The sequence below is a fragment of the Pan troglodytes genome, chromosome 11, assembly GCF_028858775.2.
Source record: "Pan troglodytes isolate AG18354 chromosome 11, NHGRI_mPanTro3-v2.0_pri, whole genome shotgun sequence".
NCBI classification, from domain to species: Eukaryota; Metazoa; Chordata; class Mammalia; order Primates; family Hominidae; genus Pan; species Pan troglodytes.
Window position 1 is genome coordinate 7,256,935 of NC_072409.2, and position 22,521 is coordinate 7,279,455.

General features: G+C 40.9%; 1 protein-coding gene across 17 annotated transcripts in view; it reads right to left on the reverse strand.

The window, feature by feature from the left end:
* Positions 1 to 22,521, reverse strand: part of NUP214 (nucleoporin 214) — a 108,253-nt gene that overhangs the window by 34,604 nt on the left and 51,128 nt on the right. For 12 of the 17 annotated variants that reach the window (XM_024345922.3, XM_054659184.2, XM_063788164.1 and 9 more), the window contains exons 24-29: positions 20,786 to 20,885; positions 11,824 to 11,899; positions 10,057 to 10,135; positions 6,883 to 6,967; positions 3,852 to 3,913; positions 149 to 1,948 (exon numbers count right to left, since the gene is read on the reverse strand). In XM_024345922.3, the coding sequence (XP_024201690.1) occupies positions 149 to 1,948; positions 3,852 to 3,913; positions 6,883 to 6,967; positions 10,057 to 10,135; positions 11,824 to 11,899; positions 20,786 to 20,885 (2,202 nt within the window). Of the gene's footprint in view, positions 1 to 148; positions 1,949 to 3,851; positions 3,914 to 6,882; positions 6,968 to 8,707; positions 9,088 to 10,056; positions 10,136 to 11,823; positions 11,900 to 20,785; positions 20,886 to 22,521 lie in introns of those variants that run through there. The other 5 variants (XM_063788165.1, XM_024345923.3, XM_054659186.2 and 2 more) reach the window with 2 other exon arrangements.

Below are 22,521 nucleotides of genomic sequence, written 5' to 3' on the forward strand. Positions count from 1 at the left end.
CACATGTGCTCCAAGCTGTCTTCTTTAACCTACAGATTATTTTTGGGTTTTGAGTCTCCCCTTTAATTACAAAAGTAATAGGGGTCTGTTGCTAATGTTTCAAACAGCAGAGAGGGAAACAAAGTAAAAAGCTTCCACAAATTCTTACCTGAAGCTTGACAAAAGCTGAACCCAGAGGTTGCTGCTGTTGTGGTGGCAGCTGAGGTACCACCAAAGACAGAGCCTCCCTGTCCGAAGCCAGGACTCTGCCCAAAAGCAGGAGCGTTGCTTTGGCCAAACAGCCCCCCTCCTGTGTTGGGAGAAGACTGTCCAAATGAGAAGGAACTGGAGCTACTGGTACTTGAGGCGGCACCAAAGACACTTCCACTGGTGGATGTGGGAGTGGAGGAAGCAGGCTGACCAAAGGCAGGCACGGAACTGAACCCAGGCTGACTGAAGGAAAAGCCACTTGTGGCACTGCTCGCCGACTGCCCAAAGACTGAGGCCTGCCCGAAGGTTGTCTGTCCAAAGACCCCTGGGGCTGTGGTACCAAAAGCCGGGCTGCTAAACCCTGAGCTGCTGACCTGTGGTGTGGCAGCTGCCGTGCTGGCTGTGCTACCAGTCTGCTGCCCAAACAGACTTGGTGCAGTGCTGGCTGCCACTTGCCCAAACACGGGCGTGGCAGAGGGGGCAGTGGCTGTGTTGTTGGTGAGCTGGTTGAAAGCTGAGCTAGAACTGGCAGCAGGAGGCTGAGCAAAGACTGATGAGCCAGAAGTGACGGTACCAAATGCTGCTGCCTCTGCAGATGGGCCGGGAGCAACAATGGACGTGGTGCTGGAGGCTATGGGGGCACTTGATGTTTCGACGGCCACAGGGCCTGCACTTGAGATAGCAGCTGCTGTGACAGCAGTCTGCCCAGGCACAGAAAAGGAGGAAGCAGGTGGTACTGCCTCCGTCCTGGCATCAGGGACCCCGGTGGTGGCTGGGGTAGCCTCTGCAGAAAGTGCTACAAGACTAGTACTAGATGCTGCAGTGCCAGAGTTGCTGACTGCAGGCTGGGCAAGAACAGGTTCTTTTTTAACAGAGTCAGAAGTTTGCGGAGGAGCCTGGGGAAGCTGGGCTGACTGTTGCTCCTCTAGAAGTGAGGCTGCTGATGCTGAGACCTCACTGTCACCTGGCTTCTCAGGCAAAGCGGATGAAGTGGCCTCTTCTGTGCTTCTGCCAGCGGACATAGGCAGGGAGGGGGTAGTTGCTGAACTCAGGAGGCTACCAAATGACAATGTGGGGAATGATGTTGGAAGGGGAGCGGCAGCTGTAGTTGGTGGTGGGGCAGATGGGGGCACTGTGCTATTGGTCTGTTGGCTTCCAAATGAAAAACTAGTCTTGCCAGCACTTAGAGATGTCCCACCAAAACTGATGACCCCAGAGGATCCTGCACTAGTGACTGGCAGACTGCCAAAAACGCCAGTTGAGGAAGTGCTGGTGGCTGCTGGTGGTGCTACTGAGGTGGTGGTTGCAGAGGAGGTCACAGGGGGCTCCGTGTGCTTCCCTAACACCGGGGGGGCAGTAAAATTAAACCCTGAGGGCACGCCTGACGTCTTGGTTGGCTGGGTACTAGTTAGGCTTGTGGATGAAGCCTTATTGGTTGGTTTTGTAGAATCATCTGCTTGGCCAACCCGCAGTCCTGAAAAACTTCCCAGAGTCTCTCCAGCCAAAGAACTTGGAAACAGAAGCTCTCCCAGCTTGGATGGTGGGGTTTCCAGCTTACTAGAGGTGGTGGAAAGAGCAGTTCCAGAAGGTGCCACAGGTCTGCTGCTAGATGCGGCAGGTTCTCCTGGGGTGGTGTTTGATGCGGATGTGATTCCTGAGGGAGGTGAGCTTTCAGGAATGGCCTCATAAGAAGGTTTGCTTCCCCCACCAGATGAGAATGCGTCCGGCTGGCTTGACTCTTTAGTGGAGGGTGTTGCCCCTAGCAAGAAAAAGAAATTAGAAAATGGGTTGGATTTAGCAAAAGATGACCCATTACATTTCCACTGATTGTGTTTCTAAGCCAAAGTTTCTCTCCTCCCTCTACAGAGTCAGGGTGCCTTGTTCTCACAGCAGCTTTCTCTAAGGAGGTGGAATGAGTGCTTCTCCACACAAACATCAGCTCTGAGTCGTCTGAGGTGAAAAGGAAAAAATATTTTTTTATGACCATTAAATCACAACAAATACAAAATATCTAGAATATGTGAAATTAACATATTATCCCAAAGAGAAATAAAAAAGCCTCTTCCCTTAATTTACCCTAGCTGTGTGCTTTCCTTAATAACATCCTCAGCACAGCAATGGCCTGTGGACCTCTTGATAGACCAGGACTTGATTCAAAATGGAAGTTCTTCCTTCATTTTTATGAGCAAATAAAGTGTCAGTCCACAGAAAATCATTTTTATGTACAATTAATGGCTACTTATTAGTGCTCTACTAAGTCAGCTATTTGACAGAGGCAGTACGGTCTGGTGGTCAAGGACATGGGCTCTGGAGCTATGCACTCTGCCACTCGCTGGTTGTGTGAATCTGGAAAGGTTGCTTTACCTCTCTGAGCCTCAATTCCCCCATTTGGAAAATCTAGATCATTACAATACCTACCTTCATTGTGCTGTTACAAAGATCGCAGGAAATATGGGTAAAGCACCCATAAGGCCTGGTCAAACAACAGTGGTTAATAAATAAAAGAGTAACGAGGACGGGCGTGGTGGCTCACACCTGTAATCCCAGCACTTTGGGAGGCCAAGGCACGTGGATCACGAGGTCAGGAGTTCAAGACCAGCCTGATCAACATGGTGAAACCCTGTCTCTACTAAAAATACAAAAATTAGCTGGATGTGGTGGTGGGCGCCTGTAATCCCAGCTACTAGGGAGGCTGAGGCAGGAGAATCGCTGGAACCCAGCAGGTGGGGGTTGCAGTGAACTGCAATTGCGCCATTACACTCCAGCCTGGATGACAACAGTGAGACTCCATCTCAAAATAAATAAATAAAATAAAAGACTTAATCATAAATGGATAACTGAAAGGCACTTAACAAATAGATCTGGTTTCTTTATAGGTCTTCAAATTCTTTTAAATGTTAAAAACATGCTATTGATGGATTTTTTTGGGGGGGGGACAGAGTTTCACTCTTGTTGCCCAGGCTGGAGTGCAATGGCACAATCTTGGCTCACTGCAACCTTGCCTCCCAGGTTCAAGCAATTCTCCTGCCTCAGCCTCCTGAGTAGCTGGGATTACAAGTATGCGCCACCACGGCTGGCTAATTTTGTATTTTTAGTAGACACGGGGTTTCTCCATGTTGGTCAGGCTGGTCTTGAACTCCTGACCTCAGGTGATCCGCCTGCCTCGGCCTCCCAAAGTGCTGGGATTATAGGCGTGAGCCACCGCGCCCAGTCTATTGATGGATTTTTAACAACATGCATGGGATGAGTGTGTTTGCTGGTATGTTATCAAGGAAAAAAACGAGTTTGGTCTTTCATTTCTACAGTCTATCTATTACCACGTCTATCTTGCCCTACAGAATCACCCTATAAATTGAAGAAATTTTAAATTACAGACAAAAAATGGAGAAATTTTAATTCACATGTTAACATTTAAATGTTAAAGCACAGCCCTGATTTTCTAGAAGCAAATCCTTTCCTTGTCCTTAATTATAAAAATAGAAATCCTTCACATCAGTTTCTTAAATTAAGCATATTTCTAATGCACATTATCAACACTGAGCTTATTGCAGATACTGTAAGTAAGACTCAGGAACAAGTCAAATACTAACATGTGGGCAAAAATAACCTGTACTTATTTAGAGAAAACACATGAGTAATGCTACTGAACACAGAGTCTGTACCTTGTGCAGCAGTGAAATTAGAAGACGGTGTTGGTGTGATTATCCCAAAATTAAAGCCAGTCCTAACAAGTGGAAAAAGAGAAATTAAAAAGGAACAAACCAAGGCACAATATTGCCCTCTTAATATTCCATTTTATCATTCATTCATACAAACCGCCCTCAGGAATTTACAATCTAGAAGATAAATGACAACAGAGTCAAAGCACCTATCTCAGAAGCAGTAAGGCCACTCTATGATCTCTAAGCAGAGAAGCAGTTTGTGTGTGAGATACGACGGGGATAGCAGTTGAGAGCCCATTGGGGGATGGCTGGGCTTTCTGTAGCAGAAGTTTGAGTGGGGACTTCTTGCAAGATGAGCAAAGCTGCAGCAGTAGAGACACATGACAAATGTGCATGTGGGAATGGTGGCCGGAGCAGATGGTCTGTTAAGTGAGGGGACAGAAGGAAGGTCTGGTAAGACAGAAGCACTTAAGACTAGGGAGAGCCTCTCAGAACCCCTCCAAGACCAACAAGCATGTCAGAGAGCCCCACACTGCTAGGGAAAACAATGGATACAATGAAATAGAAGCCCTAACTCAGTCATTTTGACAGAACTGAGTTTTACGGCTAGGAAAATCTAGTTCAAAAACTTTGTGACTCCTTTCACCATCTCCTCTCTCCTTTTGTATGTTTTCTTTACACTGTAAGTGAAGACACCATAGCTAAGGAAGAAAATCCCACGCGAGTGTGAATCAGAACAGATTATTCACTGTGATAAAAACTCAGGCCAGGCATGGTGGCTCACATCCCAGCATTTTGAGAGGCTGAGGCAGGTTAATCCTTTGAGCCCAAGAGTTTGAGACCAGCCTAGGCAACATGGTGGAACCCTGTTTCTACAAAACAAAAACAAAAACCCAAAAACCAAACAAACAAAAACAACAAAAACCCCCAAAAACCAAAACCGAAAAATTAAAAAACAAAAATCAGCCAGGTGTGGTGGCGCGCACCTGTAGTCCCAGTTATTCGGGGGGCTAAGGCAGGAGGATCACTTCAGTCCTGGAGGCGGAGGTTGTAGTGAGCCATGACTGTACCACTGCACCTTTTTTTTTTTTTGAGACAGAATCTTGCTCTGTCACACACACACACACACACACGCAAAGTTCAAATTGCAGATTTCAAACTAGCTTTAAAATATAACGAACCAAGCACATCAAATATACTAAATAATGTAATAACTTAGACACCTTTGCCCATCATATTAAAAATAAAAAAAAAAAACACAACCTTTCTTAGTGAAAAAATTTTATCTAATAGTGTCAAGCCATTGATTCAATGACCCCACCTTTTCTGGGTTATTTTAAAAATGGGAAGAGGGCCAGGTGCGGTGGCTCATGCTTACAATCCCAGCACTTTGGGAGGCTAAGGCGGGTGGATCACTTGAGGCCAGGAGTTCAAGGCCAGGAGTTCAAGACCAGCCTGGGCAACATGAAAAAACCCCATCTCTACTAAAACACAAAAATTAGCTGGGTGTGGTGGTGCACACCTGTGATCCCAGCTACTTGGGAGGCTAGGGCAAGAGAATCACTTGAACCCGGGAGGTGAAGATTGCAGTGAGCTGAGATCTCACCACTGCGCTCCAACCAGGGTGACGGAGTGATACTCTGCCTGAAAATCAAAAAAAAAAAAAAAAAAAAAAAAAAAAAGAAAAGAAGAATATCATTTCACAGAAGACTGATTATTAGCCATCTGTAAAGGATGCAATAATTCTTGGCATTGACCTACTCTTTAAAATTTGCTGCAAATTACCTTTGGGAAGCATAAAACATAATGATTTATAATAAAGAAAAAATATATGTATTACTTTCCCCCTCAAATAATATTCTAATACCCTCTTTTCTCCTTAGGCTGAAGGACACTCAAAAAATATATTAAAATCAGGAAAAAGAGACTGGTTAATATGCTCCTAGTTACAAAAGCATAAACTGAAGAACTTAAGAGGCTTTTCTAAGGAACTGAATGCACAATGCTTCAATGGCAAAAAATCCTTTTGACACATTTTGATCTCAGTTCCACAGAGTCTAACCCCATCACTGCAGGGAAGAGAATGCTTCAGCAGCTCACACAGGTTTCAACATGAGTGCTCAGGGCACAGAGAACAGGCACCTTAACAAAGGCTCATCTTGAGATAAGGTATAGAAGATTCTTTCATTTTTAAAAACAACTCAACTTTACAAGTACAGCCATCATTATTATTATTATTTTTTAAAGAAACGGAAACAGATTCCTCCACATCTATATAAAACCTCAAATTTCAAATGCCTATTATCTTTCATTACATTCTCTAAGTTTAGTATACTGTACTCTCGATGCAGTAAGCCTTTTTTTTTTTTTTCTTTTTTTTTTGGAGATGGGGTTTCACTCTGTTGCCCAGGCTGGAGTACAATGGTGTGATCATAGCTCACTGTAACCTCGAACTCCCGGGCTCAAGGGATCCTCCCACCTCAGCCTCCCAAGTGGCTGGGACTATAGAAGTGAACCAACGCACCTGGTTAATTTTTCAATTTTTTGTAGAGATGAGGTCTCACTATGTTGCCCAGGTCAGTCTCCAACTCCTGGCCTCAAGCAATCCCTCCCACCTTGGCCTCCCAAAGCACTAGGATTATAGGCGTGAGCCACCATGTTTGTCCAGCAAAGTCAATTTGAATGTCACATCTAGCCCCCAAAATGGTGTCAGAATGGAAACATCTCAGTGTGACAAACTAGATGAACTACAGAATTTAGCAGACTCATTACCCAAAGAAAATGAGGCTTAGGCTAAAAAACAAAACAGATACACAAATATGTAACAAACAAGTATTAACTTGAATTGCAAAGGGAAAATCGATTTACATGAGAACATTAAACTACTGCCACTATCATCAGATGTATTACTGCCATGGTAAGAACTCTGGGTTCATACACATTTAATAAGTAAATAAATGTATCTATAATTGTAAGATTTGGGGAAGCTAATTGCTAGTAATTTGCCATAAAACTTAAGTTCATTACTGACCCTGATGGAGAAAATGAGAAAGGCTTGCTGAACTGCCCAGAAGCAGATGGGGTCGAAGTCACAGCTGTTTCTATCTTGGCTGTCCCTGAAATTATGAAAAAACAAAAAAACAAAAAAAACAAAAAGAATATTACAAAAAGACAGAAACACTGTTCCAGTGTATAATTCCCTGTAGCTCAGCCTGTGAGGTGCTGCTTAGCACCGCATGTGCCTTCTGTGACACATCAGTGGCCATGGGGAGTGAGCACGTTGCCTCACTTGTGTTCGAGGTCTCTGAAATTGCTCCGTGGCTCTGTCAATGTTAATTCCAGTCTAAGGTGTGCCATCTTCTCCTTTACAGAAAATATATCAAAATAATTCTAGTATAGTTTAAATGTACAGTTTTAAAAGTATACTCTTATATATTTCAATGGTATGGGAAAATGCTTATAATGTGAGGCTAAGCCCCCTCCCCACAAAAGTAAATAAAACTATATATAATGTAGCTTTATAATTATTTGAAATTAATCTATGCTGAAGGACGAAAATCCAAAAGAGAAATAGGTTCATAAGCTAAATATTTCTGAGTAGTGACTTTAAGGCTGTTTACTTCTATGTACATTTCTGCATTTTCCATAGATTTTGTTGGCATTTAACAAATAATCGTGTTCTTTTTTTAAAATTACAGATGTAAAACATGATTGCTATAATATGGAGACATGCAAGAAGGTTAAAAGTGCAATCCATCATTCTCCCCATGTTTGATTTCACTCTAACTACTTACTTATAGTTTGGGTACAATCTTCAATCTTTTCCCTACTGCTCTACTTTATTTATTTATTTATTTATTTATTTAGAGACAGAGTCTCGCTCTGTCGCCCAGGCTGGAGTGCAGTGGCGCAATCTTGACTCACTGCAATCTCTGCCTCCCAGGTTCAAGCGATTCTCCTGCCTCAGCCTCCCAAGCAGCTGGAACTATAGGCATGCACCACCATGCCCGGCTAATTTTGGTATTTTTTTTTTAGTAGAGACAGGGTTTCATCACGTTGGCCAGGCTGGTCTCGAATTCCTGACTTCAGGTGATCCACCTGCCTTGGCCTCCCAAAGTGCTAGGATTACAGACATGAGCCACCACGCCTGGCCTTGCTCCACTTCAAAAGGGGGAAAGGGAAGAGGAAAACTATTTAAAAAGCCCAAATCAAACGAAACTAAACCAAACAACAACAAGGAAAAAAAAAAAACCAACCTTCTAAAATAAACAAACACAGAGTAGATGGCAGTACAAATATTTTTAAAACTACTGGTATACAATGTAAAATGTACAGGATGAAAAGTCACAATCTAAATCATCAGCAGAGTACTAGTTAAGTTTAACAGGGTGTAACTACACAATGAGGTTGTAGACAGCTCTTAAAATGAGTAAGGTGGATCTGTATCAGACCTGCAGGGACCAAGACATTTATTGTAAGAGGGGGCAGAGAAGGGGAAATAAGTTACAAAATCAATATATATAGGATATGCAGTATATAGGATATTTTTCTTTAAAAAACAATGAAGTAACCTCAAGAGATATACATGAAATCATGATCTCTGGAATACAGAATCTATAGGGCAGCTTTCACATTCTACATTATATATCTCTACACCATAGACTTTTTCTGGGCATGTAATAGTTTTACAATCAGAAAAACAATGAAGGTATTTCCATTACTAATAAGAGAACTATTCTCTAGAGGTTTTAGAAATGCTCTTTTTCAAAAAGAAACTTTTTGCAAACTCTTAAGCAGCACCTTTCAGAGAAGTTTTCCTACCAAAAGAAAAAAGTTCTTTTCTAAACCTTGATTACCTGGCAAGTGAAAACAGAAGTGAACACCTCGTAATGAAAGAGAGGATTTCATGATCAGCAATGAATGGTGAATCTCGGAAATTTCTTGCAAGTCACACTACTTGCCCAGACATGCATAAAGCAAAGTTCCTTAGGTTTCTTTGATTCTAACTCCAAGAGTGACAAAAACCTCTCCAATGAAGTCCTTGAAAAAAGAGTATATGATCTTTCAAAACCTTTTTGTAAAATACTCAAGTCTTTGACAGTTCTACTATAAAATTTTCCTTTTAACATAAAGCTTTAGGCCCCGGTCGAGAAGTGCTAGATACCTCCTTCTCATGTGAGGCGTACATGATACCAACTGTGGTTCCATATCACTCCGAATTCTAGAATACAACTCTGGCTTATGCAATAATGGCTTCCTTCTGCAAGGAATAGCTACTAAAGATAAATCCAGTATCCAATCAGAAAGTTTGGGATTACAGAGAAAGTCAGAATGACTGTATGATTAAGATTATGAGACGCAGGCTGCTAATGTATGAAGTTCAATTTCTAACAGAATTTGCTTGAAGGCCCACTTAAGAGCATGATTGAAACAAACGCCAGAATCAACAGTGTTGTAAAAATTCAGTATTGCAGACAGCACAAGACCCTTGCAGCAGGAAGTAATACACGCCAAATTAGGTAGGCTATAATAAAGGAGCCAACAAAAGGGGACACTGAGGAAGACCCACATTCTGCATAAAGTTGGTTTGGGCAATGACACTTGGACAAAGTGTCTGGTCAAAACACTCATGGTTACTGTGAAAACTAAATTAAGAATAATTATGCTTGAGTGAGTGTAGGAGAAGTTACGTGAAGCCATAAAATCTCTTAATATTGACTCATTATATACTCTGAGATCTTACAAATCTGTTTCACTTTCTCTACCTTATAGGCTTTTGAACTGTCACTGTGGACCAACAGAATTTTTAATTCCTTTTAGTGGAAGAAATAGCGTTTAGCATTCTGATCCATTCCTCTCAACTGTGATCATCCAGCAAGGAAGAAAAAGATAATACTATTGCTCCATTTTAGGAAAATAATTTAAAGGGAGGTTTTTCTCCTATTGCTCTATCATTTTCAAACTAACCTAAAAATTTCAGAAGTCTACATAGCCATTGAAGGGCATACTAATTTTCTAGAAATTCTTCATTAGCTGACGGCTTTCAAATATGATCTCTTGTCTATGGTCATACTACCCTGAATGCTCCCGATCTCATCAAATGTGACTCCTGTTTCCTATGGCAACTGTCTCAGTGATCCAGAACAATAACCCCTATTGTGGAGTGCTTCTTTCACTTTTCAAGAAAACAAAAATGCAAACTGACCTGAAGCTTTGTCACCAGATGATAACTGACCGGATGCTGGTGTAGGCCCAGATGGCTTAAGGGAATTTATTAGAGACCCCTATAACAGAATGCAAGCAAAATGTTTATGTTAAACCACTAACCATTCTTTGTAACAAAGAAATATGTAAAATGTAAACACAAAAATATAATTTAAAATAAGCAAGGACAAACACTTTTAGATAAATTACCAAAAAGAAAAAGGAAACAAAAAAAAGGTCTCAATTTAAGTTAACCACATGTAAGATCATATTAAAGGATGAAAATAGAAATACTCTGCAAGCTCCAAGAAGGCAGTCACACTGGCCTAGTTCATGGCTATCTTCCCAGTGCCTAGCACAGTGCTTAGCACATCAAAAGCACTTGACTATTAGGTAGATGAATTAATGAAGGAGTAAATTAATAAAATGGTTCTAGCTCTCAAAGCATGTACAATAAGGTTAAAAGCAAAACTGACTTATCCATCTCCAGTCAATGTTCCTTCACTCGCCATGACTTATGCCTTATCATGTATTTTCCATGGTGAACACAAATACCTCCAGAAGAAAGATCGAATGCTAAATGCTTAAATGCCATTTTAAGTTATGGTAAACTAAGAAACAGAGGCAAGTTTGAGAACTTAAATAGGCAAGTCCTGATATCCAGTCTCAAATTCTGATCTCTAACACAAACTACTCATCTCAGAGACAGATGTAAGAGTAGTGAGAGAAACCAGAATTTCTTAGGAAGAGTTTCAGCACTAGCCTGACTGACCTCCCAACCATCCCGTATCACTTTTTTCTGGATTGTTTAACTGTTTGCAATATCACCTATTTTTCTAAGGGACAATGTTTATCAGGCAAAAGCCTGAAGCTAGACAAGCTAGACATAACATCATTAAAAATATGCAAACTCTGACAAACAGGGATTGCAGGAGAAAACCAGATAACCTATGCCCCAGACATTGATACTCAACTGTGTAGTGAAATGAGCAATGGACCGGAGGAAGTCAGAAGCCTTGGGTCCCAGCTCTGGTTCCACCATTTACTAATCGTGAGAGTTTGCGTTGGTCACTCAAGCCTAGGCTGCCTCACCAGTGAGACATATCTAAACACCTATCCTCCCACTGTACATGGCTGTTGTATGGGTTAACTGAGATAATGTGAAAGTAAACTGCAAAGCAAAATACCTCATATAAAAATGTATGGTATTAGAATTATGACCCCAAATTACTAGGTGCAGAATGTTAAATGGCCTATGAAGACAGTATCAGGTCCTGACTGACCTACCCTGATTAACAGCCATGTCAAGACTGGCATAAATTGTGGGGAAAGGATTATGGGCCTTTATCAGACTTATGGTTCATTTAAACAAAGTCAAGACTTAAAAACAGTATGGTCTTCACTTACAAAGACAGACACGGCATGAATGTTAAAAGTAAAACTCAGGCCGGGTACAGTGGCTCACACCTGTAATCCCAGCACTTTGGGAGGCCGAGGCAGATGGATCATCTGAGGTCAGGAGCTCAAGACTAGCCTGGCCAACGTGGTGAAACCGTGTCTCTACTAAAACTACAAAAATTGACTGGGCATGGTGGTGGGTGCCTGTAATCCCAGCTACTCAGGAGGCTGAGCCACGAGAATCACTTGAACCCAGGAGGCAGAGGTTGCGGTGAGCCAAGATCGCACCACTGCACTTGAGCCTGGGCGACAGAGTGAGACTCTGTCTCAAAAAAAAAAAAAAAAAAAAAAGTAAAAATCAGTAAGTTACCTGCTTGGCTTGGTTAGCGGCCACTGGGGTCAACACTGGGTGAGGTGTTTTGGCTGTGGAGTAGGGCACTGAAGAACTGAAAAACACACAAAGCATACACTCAGAGAAAGGCATGACTAGGTAAAAATCACATTCATTCTCAAGCCAACCTTCTGTCCAATATACAATACCAGTTTTGGGTAGGATACAGATGCATGGGACCCCAATCCAACTGATTTGACATTTTTTTTGAAGGATAAATTTTAAAAATGAACTTTGGGTTTTTAGCATGAAAGTCAAAGCAGTGGCCTTATAACTTATTTCCTTTCTGCAATCTTAAGAAAAAAATTAGTAACCATTCAGAACTAGATCTTTTTGCTATCCAGAGTATAAGCCCTCCTCCTCCCTGGCCCTTCCCCCTGTTGTAGACCACGAGAAATTCCTGATTCTCTTACCCAAGCAGACTCTATGGGAAGCATTCTGACTGCCACCTATGCATCCAATTCGCTGCTACTGCAAAGGTGCTATCCAAAGAGATCTTAGCTTCTCACAGCAGCTATCTCCAGGGCTCACCAGGTCAGCATCCAAGGGATTCAAATGTACCACTGTTCCATTCCCAACCTGCATCTTTGCTACAGCATGAAAAGTATACCCCTATTCGCAGAAAGAGCTCTCATCATCTTTTGTTAACTCTGAAGTAGGTGAATACTGTATGTGAGGAACTGTTATTTCAATAACTAGTGTTCACATATGGGAAAACTACCTGTTAGTGTAATCACACACAAAAGTTCTTGGCTCCTAGCGGCAATTTTTTCAATTTATCTGTTGTCAGCCCAGCGCTACTCTGACTGGTATATATAGCAGTAGTAGTTGTAGGACCTGGTTATTTTTCAAAACTCCCCTAGATTTAGGGAGGATTCATATTTTCCATCAAAAATGAACTTAGAAGATAAAAGATAGGCCTGTGCCTCACAGAAGAAAATTATCAAACAGCTTAACAAACCTTACAAGCACATTGAGATTCTCTGCTGGAATAACACGGGGACCTTCCTAAACAGACTTTATTAGATTGAGAGAGAAGAAAAAGTGAACTTATGTTCAATGAAACAAATCCCGTTTCATGCTTCTACTGGAGCCAGAAGCAGCTATAAATATGCATCTCTCTGCAGAAACACATCTCTGTTCCCCTGAGATAGTTTACCAAGCAGGCAATACAGATACAGTGTTCCCCCGTCACCTCCGCTGAATCTGTACCAGAGGAAAAGAATGTGCGAGTGAGACTGCTGGGCCCTGAGCAGTACCTGGACAGACACAGCAGACTTGCTTAGAGAAGAGGTTGGAGCTCACAAGGATTACAAAGGAAAGGAAACTCTTTCATGCTTTCTCAAAGACAAACAGAAATCAGAAATAAAAATAAAAGCAGCAATTTATCCAAATTTTAGAAAATTTTTTATAGCCAGAATTCATTTGTGACATGATAGTAAATTATGCATGAATAAGACTGAGTGTAATTATTATTCTATTTATTTGTGATAATTCTATGTATCTCCTGAGTATCCTAAATCCCCAAATACACAAAATTAGGATTCACAGTACCTACACACGACGTGACACCCCTGCAAAGAAATGCTGTTCAGTGCAATCAGCCAGTAAACCAATTAACAAATCAGATCCAATAAATCTCTATCAAGATCCAAGACAGCACACAGAAAAAACAGTATACTCTCAAACAAATATGTTCAAACGTTTTTGCATGAGCATGAACCAAAACAATGGAAATCAATAGCTAGAAATGATCAAGAGATAGAAAAGCCAAATTCAGAAGTATCCATATCTTAGGTGACTTTATTCCACTTTTTAGCAATATGGAGTTGAAAAATATCAGAAATTCATCTTGATATTTGTTCTAAGAAGAAAATGGTGCTATAACAGAGCCCCAAAGAGACATCTCTTTACTGAGTGAGTCTACAAATGACACTGACATTACCAGCAACACTAAAGTTCCTGCTTCAGAAATGAGCGACAGAGGCACAGATCACTAAGAGTCTGGAAACTCGGGTTCTTGGAGAAAAATAAAACACAGAAGAGTCATTTTTTTCTGTTTTTGGCCACACATTACCAGCACTACATGCCAACACAGGCAGACAAATGCACACATGTTCCATGGATGTGTACTCTACACACAATTATAAAATTGGGTTGTGAAGCATTAAAATGTCACCTAGGCCCTTTGCTATTGATCCTTTCAACTTTAATGAACTTCAACAAGGTAAATACTCAGCCCATTGTTGTAAAAAGTCTCAACTTCTTGTAACTTATTTCAGGATTTTAAAAAGCATAAAAAACAAGAGACCTGGTTATGTTTTATTTTGGTAAATCTTAATCACTATCACATGTATCTTTTCATACATACTCATATATGAGAGAGTGGAACTTATCAAGAGTAACTGAAGAAACAAAGAAATCAACAGGGAAAAAGAATGAAAATGATAGAAGATACTGAAAACAAACACTCTATATTCAATTCCTGGGCGTTTTTGACATCTGTCGATGGAAATATAACTGCCAACTACTTTCTCCATTGGTAAATTTAATGTCTTCAAAGACACATTCTTTAAAATAGTATCCAAAAGTCTGTTAAAGCAAATTGTATTTCCTGCATGAATGTTTAGATGCTAAGTAACTTAAATAATTAAGATGGAACTGCATTAGAGCTTTGAAAAAAATCCACATTAAATATGAAAAAATAGGCCAGGCGCCGGTGTCTCAGGCCTGTAATCCCAGCACTTTGGGAGGCCGAGGTGGGTGGATCACTTGAGGTCAGGAGTTCGAGACCAGCCTGGCCAACATGGTGAAACTCCATGTCTACTAAAAATACAAAAAAATTAGCCAGGTGTGGTGGCAGGTGCCTGTAGCCCCAGCTAGTTGGGAGGCTGAAGCATGAGAATCGCTTGAACCCGGGAGACAGAGGTTGCAGTGAGCCAAGATTGTGCCACTGCACTCCAGCCTGAGTGACAGAGCGAGACTCCATCTCAAAAAAAAAAAAAAAAAAAAAAAAAAGAGAGAGGCCGGGTGCAGTGTCTCACGCCTGTAGTCCCAGCATTTGGGAGGCCAAGGTGGGTGGATCATCTGAGGTCAGGAATTCAAAATCAGCCGGGCCAACATGGTTAAACCCCGTCTCTACTAAAAATACAAAAATTAGCCGGCTATGCTGGTGCACACCTGTAATCCCAGCTACTCAGGAGGCTGAGGCAGGAGAATCGCTTGAACCTGAGAGGCGGAGGTTGGAATGAGCTGAGATTGCGCCACTGCACTCCCGCCTGGGTGACAAAGCGAGACTCCATCTCAAAAAAAAAAAAAAAAAAAAAGAAAAAAGAAAAAGAAAAGAAAAAATACGAATAGTTTAAGAATTTTTAATGACATGGAAAATGTAAACGATTACATTTCATGATTAAGCTGAAAAGGTTACAAATTTACAAAGCAGCATGCATCCAAATTTTTCTCTAACAAGAAATATTTTCATAAAATAAGGATGAAAAAATGTGTAAATAACAATCATACATTTGTGGTGGGAATAAAGGTGATTTTAAGTTTGTTCTTTTTAACTATCTTTTTTATATCTACAACAAACATTTGTAATTAGAAAAACAAAAGGATTAAAGTTCCTTTTAAGTTTCTGGTCATTACTAGAGTTATTATTTTTAAAGTAGAGGAACATCTTTAAATCAGTGAAAGAAAAAAACTGCCAATCTAGAATTCTTTACCCTGTGAAAATATCTTTCAAAAACAAAGGTGAAATAAAGACTTCTGCAGACATACAAAAGCTAAAAGAATTCAGATATGAACCTCAAGAAACATTAAAGGAAGTCCTTTGAGCAGAAGAAAAATTATACCAGATGGCAAGCTGGGACCAGACACAGGAATGAAGAACCCTGGAAATGGTAACTATATGTATAAACATGAAAACTTTTTTCTTCTTATTTAAATGTATTTAAAAGATAGTCAGCCGGGCGCGGTGGCTCAAGCCTGTAATCCCAGCACTTTGGGAGGCCGAGGCAGGCGGATCACCTGAGGTCAGGAGTTCGAGACCAGCCTGGCCAACATGGCGAAACCCGGTCTCTACCAAAAATATAAAAATTAGCCAGGTGTGATGGTGGGCACCTGTAATCCCAGCTACTAGGGAGGCTGAGGCAGGAAAATCACTTGAACCTGGGAGGCAGAGGTTGCAGTGAGCTGAGATCGCACCACTGCACTCCAGCCTTGGCGACAGAAGAAGAATCCATCTGGGGGGTAGTGGGGAGGAAAGATAGTCAACTGTTTATAACAATGTATCATGAGGTTTACAATACAGTGGAAGTAAAATGCACAATAGCATAAAGGTGGTGAAGGGAGAAAATAGAATACTGCTGTCAGATTCTTATACTATTCTTTAGTAATATAGTATCACTGGAAGACAGTCTGTGATAAGATGAAGATGTATACTATAAACCCTAATGTAAGCACTTAAATAACACCAAGTTATAGCCAATAAGTCAACAAAAAAGTTAAAATAGAGTCATAAAGACATTTAACCCAAAAAAAGGCAGAAAAACAAAAACTGAACAATAAACAGATGGGATAAATAGAAACAAATAGCTATATAACAGATTTAAACCGAAACATGTCAATAATTACACTTAAGGTAAACGATCTAATCACCCCAATTAAAAGTCACAGATGGTCAAGATTAAAAAAAAGCAAGCTAAGGCCCACTATATACTGTCTACAACTGTGGTCCCCAACCTTTTTGGCACCAGGGACTGGTTTTGTGAAAGACAATTTTTTCCACAGACGGACAGCGGAGGGGGATGGTTTCAGGATGAAACTGTTTCACTTCAGATCATCAGGCTATAATTTTCTATTTTATTCAGTTAGATTATCATAAGGAGCATGCAACCTAGATCCTTTGCATGTGCAATTCACAATAGGGTTCATGCTCCTATGAGAATCCAAAGCTGCCGCTGATCTGACAGGAGGTGGAGCTCAGGTGGTAATGCTCACTTGCCTGCCGCTCACCTGCTGTGTGGCCCAGTTCCTAAGAGGCCACAGACCGGTACTGGTCTGCAGCCCAGGGCTGGGGACCCCTAATCTATAAGAAATCCATTTTATTTTTTTAAATTATTTTTGTTTATTGTGGTAAAATACACTTAACAAATCTGCCATCTTAAAAGTAACCATTTTTAAGTGCACATGTAGTTCAGTGATACTAAGTACATTCACATTGCTGTGCTACAAGAAACCCATTTTAAATATAAAGACAAACTAAGTTGAAATAAAAGGATGGAAAAGATATGTTGTGGTGCTGGGACAACTGGATATCCACATTCAAAACAATGAAGTTGGGTCTCTACTTCACACCATTTACAAAAATTAACTCCAAATGGATCAGAGACCTAGATATAAGAGCTAAAACCACACAACTCTTCAAAGAAAACATCGGTGTAAATCTTTATGACCTTGGGTTAGGCAATGGTTTCTTACATGTGACACCTAAAGCACAAGCAACAAGAGAAAAAATAGATAAACTGGACTAAATTTTTGTGTCAAAGGACACAACAAGAAAGTGAAAAACAACTCAAAGAATGGGAGAAAATATTTGCAAATCATATGCTTGATGAGAGACTTGAATACAGATTATATAAAGAAACTTAGAGCTCAAAAATAAAAAGACAACCTAATTTTAAAATGGAGCAAAGGAACTAAATAGATATTTCTCCAAAGATACAACTGGCCAATAAGCACGTGAAAAGATGCTCAATATCACCAGCCATTAGGGAAATGCAAATCAAAACCACTGATAGTGTGAGATACCATTTTATACCACTAGGATGACTATAGCCAAAAAGATAGTCAATAATGAGTGTTGGTGAGGATGTGGAGAAGCTGGAACCCCCATACATTGCTGTTGGGAATAAAAAATGGTGCAGCACCTCTGTAAACCAGTTTGAGCTATGTGATCCAGCGATTCCACTCCTACATACATACCCAAAAGAACTGAAAGTAGGGACTCAAACAGACACTGTCCACCAACAGTCTTCCCTGACCTACTCCCCCAGCATTCTTCCTCTTGTTCCCTCTACTCTCGTCACCAGAGGTCCCCCCTGGCTCGCTCTTCAACTTGTAGACACGCTCCTGCTACAGGCCCTGTGCTTGGAGCTTTCTTCCGAGATATTAATGAGACCTGCTGTGTGGCCTTTCTCTCTTCATTCAAAGGCCACCTTCCCGAGGAGGCCTTCCCTGGCCACCCTATTTAAAATTATAACCCATGTTCAGACAATACTCTCTAACCTTTCCCCCACTTTAATTTTCTCCATCACACCATATCACCATCTAATATATTACATATTTTACTTATTTATTTTGATTATTGTTTGTCTCTCCAAACAATCAGTCTGTTAGTTTTTTTGGTCTATTTTGTTAACAACAAAACAGGTAGTTTATCTCCAGCACCTAAGAATACTGTGTGGCATACAACAAATGCTCATTAAGTATTTGTTGAAAGAATGAATAAATGAATGAATGCACACCAAAATAAGTGTTTGTGTAATTGGCAGTTTCCCGGCTGTCTTCTTGTTTGGTTTGTCTTATTCAACTACCCTATCTCTAGTACCCAGGGCAGTATCATGCTCACAGCAGACGCTGTGTAAGAATCTGCTGAATCAAGCGATGGAGCACTGCAAAGGAATTTGAATAGCTGTGGGTTGGCGCCAGATAAACACTCTTCCAACGAACTGAATGGATGAGGCCAATGAACATAAAGTACACCAATGGCAGAAATATGTAAGCTCATCCTATGATAAATCTTCGGTAGATACCACTGAGAAAAAGCTAACTGCAAAATTAAATACTTAAAATACACTTAGGAAACTACTGTTTAAAAGAATCTGTTCCACGAGAGCTGGCTGAAAATAATTTTAAAAATAAAACATAAAAGAATCTGAAAGCAAGTCATTTTACAATGAACATATTCATCTTTCCTGGGGAGGGGTGGCAGTAAATACCAATTTTCACTTTTCAATTTATGTTTGGAGTAGAGTTTACCTATTATTCAATAAATGATTATTGAAAGGAATGCTTCTACATTTCAGGCACCATGCTGGGCATACACATGAAATAATTATACCAGAGTCCAATTCTGTGGAGAATGGAACAGAAAGTTTCTTCAAGATTTCTTAAGTTGTCTGAGATTTTTCTTGTCAGAAAGAGTAGACTCAAAATTACTCCTTGAACAAACCCTTCATCAAAGATCAGCTCAGGTGAACCATTTAGGGAAATGAAGCTTGAGAGAAGGAGAAGTGGAATCTCCAAAAGGTGCTTCTCATACATGGTTAGCACCTAATATAGCTCAGAAATACCAGACAATACTTCCTGTACCATACGCTGAATTTTCCCATCTTATGTAACATTCTGCCTTTCCGTGGCTTTTCCTTGCCTTCCCTATGCTGGGAATCTGGCTACAATTCCCAAACTCTAATGCATAGTTCTTTCCCTTGAAAAGCTTGCAACAACCACAAATACCGTCTTGGTCTAAACAGCATACCAAGGCTCCGAGGTCACTACAAAATAGTAATAGAGAAGGCTTGTTTTTTGGCTGTTAGTATAGCCCTGAGATAACTAAAAATTCCTCAAACAAGCAGTGTTGATAAACAGAACATGGAAAAAAAGAGGCCAGCGGACCAGTGAGGCAGGGCCACTTGAGAGAGGGAAAACAGAACCGTGGGCAGATCTGCTCTGTGCAATGGCAGAGGGTGGGCACGCTGTGGAGAACCACAAGGTCTATGGCTGCCCTTCTTGCTGCTAGACTAATCATGGGTACCAGACACTAACTCCCTGAAATCTGATACTAGTCCTCAAGATCCCCATGTTCCAAGTGAGGAAATGTCCCTCAACTCTTCCCTTTGCCACAGGGGATGGTGGTTGGTCTAAAGGGATCACAGTCACGAAATATGCAGGGCAAAGCAGGGCACAGGCATGTTCTGTGAACCTGCCCAGGGCAGCGGGAGGGAGTCAGCACCCTGAATTCTGAACACAGATGAGGACTAAAGACAAATGAGCTAGGCTGGGCACAGTGGCTCCTGCCTATAATCACAGCACTTTGTGAGGATGAGGTGAGAGGATCACTTGAGCCCAGAAATTTGAGACCAGCCTGGGGTGACATGGCAAAAACTCCATCTCTACAAAAAATTAAAAAATTAGCTGGGTGTGGTGTCATGTGCCTGTAGTCCCAGCAGCTACTTGGGAGGCAGATATGGGAGCATGGCTTGGGCCCAGAAGGTTAAGGCTACAGTGTGCCATGATCGTACCGCACTCTGCACTCCAGTCTGGGCAAGAGTGAGACCTTGTCTAAAACAAAACAAAACAAAACAAAACAACAACAACAACAAAACCACCACCACCACCAAAAAAACAAGTGAGCTCCACCAGCAACAATCCAGCCCTCAAACATGGCATGGCAGAGAAGCTAAAGTCTCCAAACAGAGCTGCTGTCTTTTATACAAAAGCAAAAGAAATGGGAAGAACAGAAATGCCTGGAGAAGGGAAGTGAGGGAGGAGAGTGTCACCCTTGAGATTACAGTTTCCAGAATCAAGTCTGCATGAGACCCAAAGCATCAACTCTGGAACCCCTAGGGCATTTAAAAAAAAAAAAAAAATCAACCTGCACACCTAATGTGTACCACACAGAGACTTACACATGGCAAACAGAAACTGAGCATACAGCATCAAGACAAACTTTAAAAGTTTGTGAGGCAACTGTCACTGGCCAGTTAAAAAGGACAATCTCCTGAAAATGCATTGTGTAGGCAGGCTTAGCCGCCACCCCCCTTATAACCTAAGGTGGTGCAGGAAAACCAGACTGTGACAGTGGCACTGCTGCTCCCTGCAGGCAGTCCACCGCTACTACAGAAGCAGCCAGGGGCTGAAACACACTGCAGTCAGAACATACCCCATGGCTGTAGAAGGGGTTGCAGGGTTATTCTTCAATTCCTGCACATTTACCACTTGAGGGACATTCTTCAACGTTGATTCAGTCAAAGTGTTTACAGCTAATTTAAACAGAGAAGAGAGAACACCATATTAATTCCAGCAAAGGATAAAAAGTTCTAGCCACATATAAATGAAAAACCAAGACATGAGCCCAAGCAGATTAGAGCCTTATCATGTGAAGGAAATCTACTCTAGGTAGTTCTTGCAGCATTGTGTTCAAAGGAACACCTGGCCCACTCCATTAACACAGGTGATGGAACAAGGCTTCCTGTAACTGAATCGAATGTACTAGAGTAGGGGAAAAGAATTCTCTGGCCAGCTTTTCTACAACAGAGCTGAGACACCTGCCACACTGCTGGCTTGTCCTGGAAAAGGGCAGCTTGAGCCAGAGGATTAACAGCATCTAGACTCAGGATTTCTGCCACTCATTCACTGTCTTTCTTTAACATGGGCTTATTATGTGCCAGGCTCTGTGTTAGGGGCTGCGAATACAAAATGTATCTATAGTTTCTTCTCTAAAGAAACTCATGGCCTAGTGAGACAGACAGGCATAATGAATAAAATGTGGGAAATGGAGCTTGGACAATAATGGGAGAAGAGACTAAGAGGCATATATTTGACACCTCCTCATCAGCTTTTACTTTGTCTTATAATTTTAAATTGTATCCCAAAAGACTTAATGACATTCTATAATTAGCAATTAAGGAAGCCTGAGCAAAGCTTGTGGCTCATTACTAACTGCATTACTGGCCAAGGTGAAGGTGGTTATCACAAGCAGAATGACAGACCTGTAGTTAATTCTCTTTTATTCCCTCTTTCAAAGAAGTGACCAGAACATCTTGCCTACGACTGCACATCTTTCATATTTCATATTCAAAGGTGCCTATACCTTAGAAATTTTTGCATCCAACATGATAATACAGATCACACCACCTTCTGCTGAGTGGAACAATCCTCAATCCTAATAGATTTTAACGTTTTACAGATCATTGACTCGATCAACTTGATTTCAGGCCTGTTCAGCACAATGGCAAGATTCTGCTTGGTCCAAGTAATATTTAAAGAGATCAAAGAATTCTATTTTTAGAAAGCTCAAAGGTACCTTAAAAGTTATCTTTGTTTTGTTCTTCAATATATATGTTAGATGTCTTAATAAAGGTTTTAATATTTGAATTTTTCTTTACAATCTTTTGACTTATCACTGTTTAATGTTAGTTCTTTTTTCCTAAATCAAACTATTATGTCTTTTTAGTCTTTAAAAAAAACTCTAAATTGATAAGTGTTGTAAGCAGTGATACATCTAAAAAATAATTCTACTCAGCTAAAATGAAAATATTTGGCTTATATCTGTTTCTTGACCCTGGCACTACTGACATTTTGGGGCTAGATAACCCTTTGTTGTGGGGGTGTCTTATGCATTTTAAAGATTTTTTTTTTTGCAGCATTCCTGGCCTCTACCCACTAAATGCCAGCAACTCTGCCAACTGTTTCAGGGGTGGAGGAGAGGGAAGCGGGGGCAGCCTCTAGTTGAGAACTACTAGCTTATAAAACTGATAACTAGTGATAACTGAAGTCCTTGAGACCAACTACGCAGACTGTAAAATCCTAATGTACAATGTACATTAACGTAGAAAGTAGTAGAAAGTTTGGGATAATGACAAGCCACTGACGAAATGTTAAGTGCTAACTGGCTTA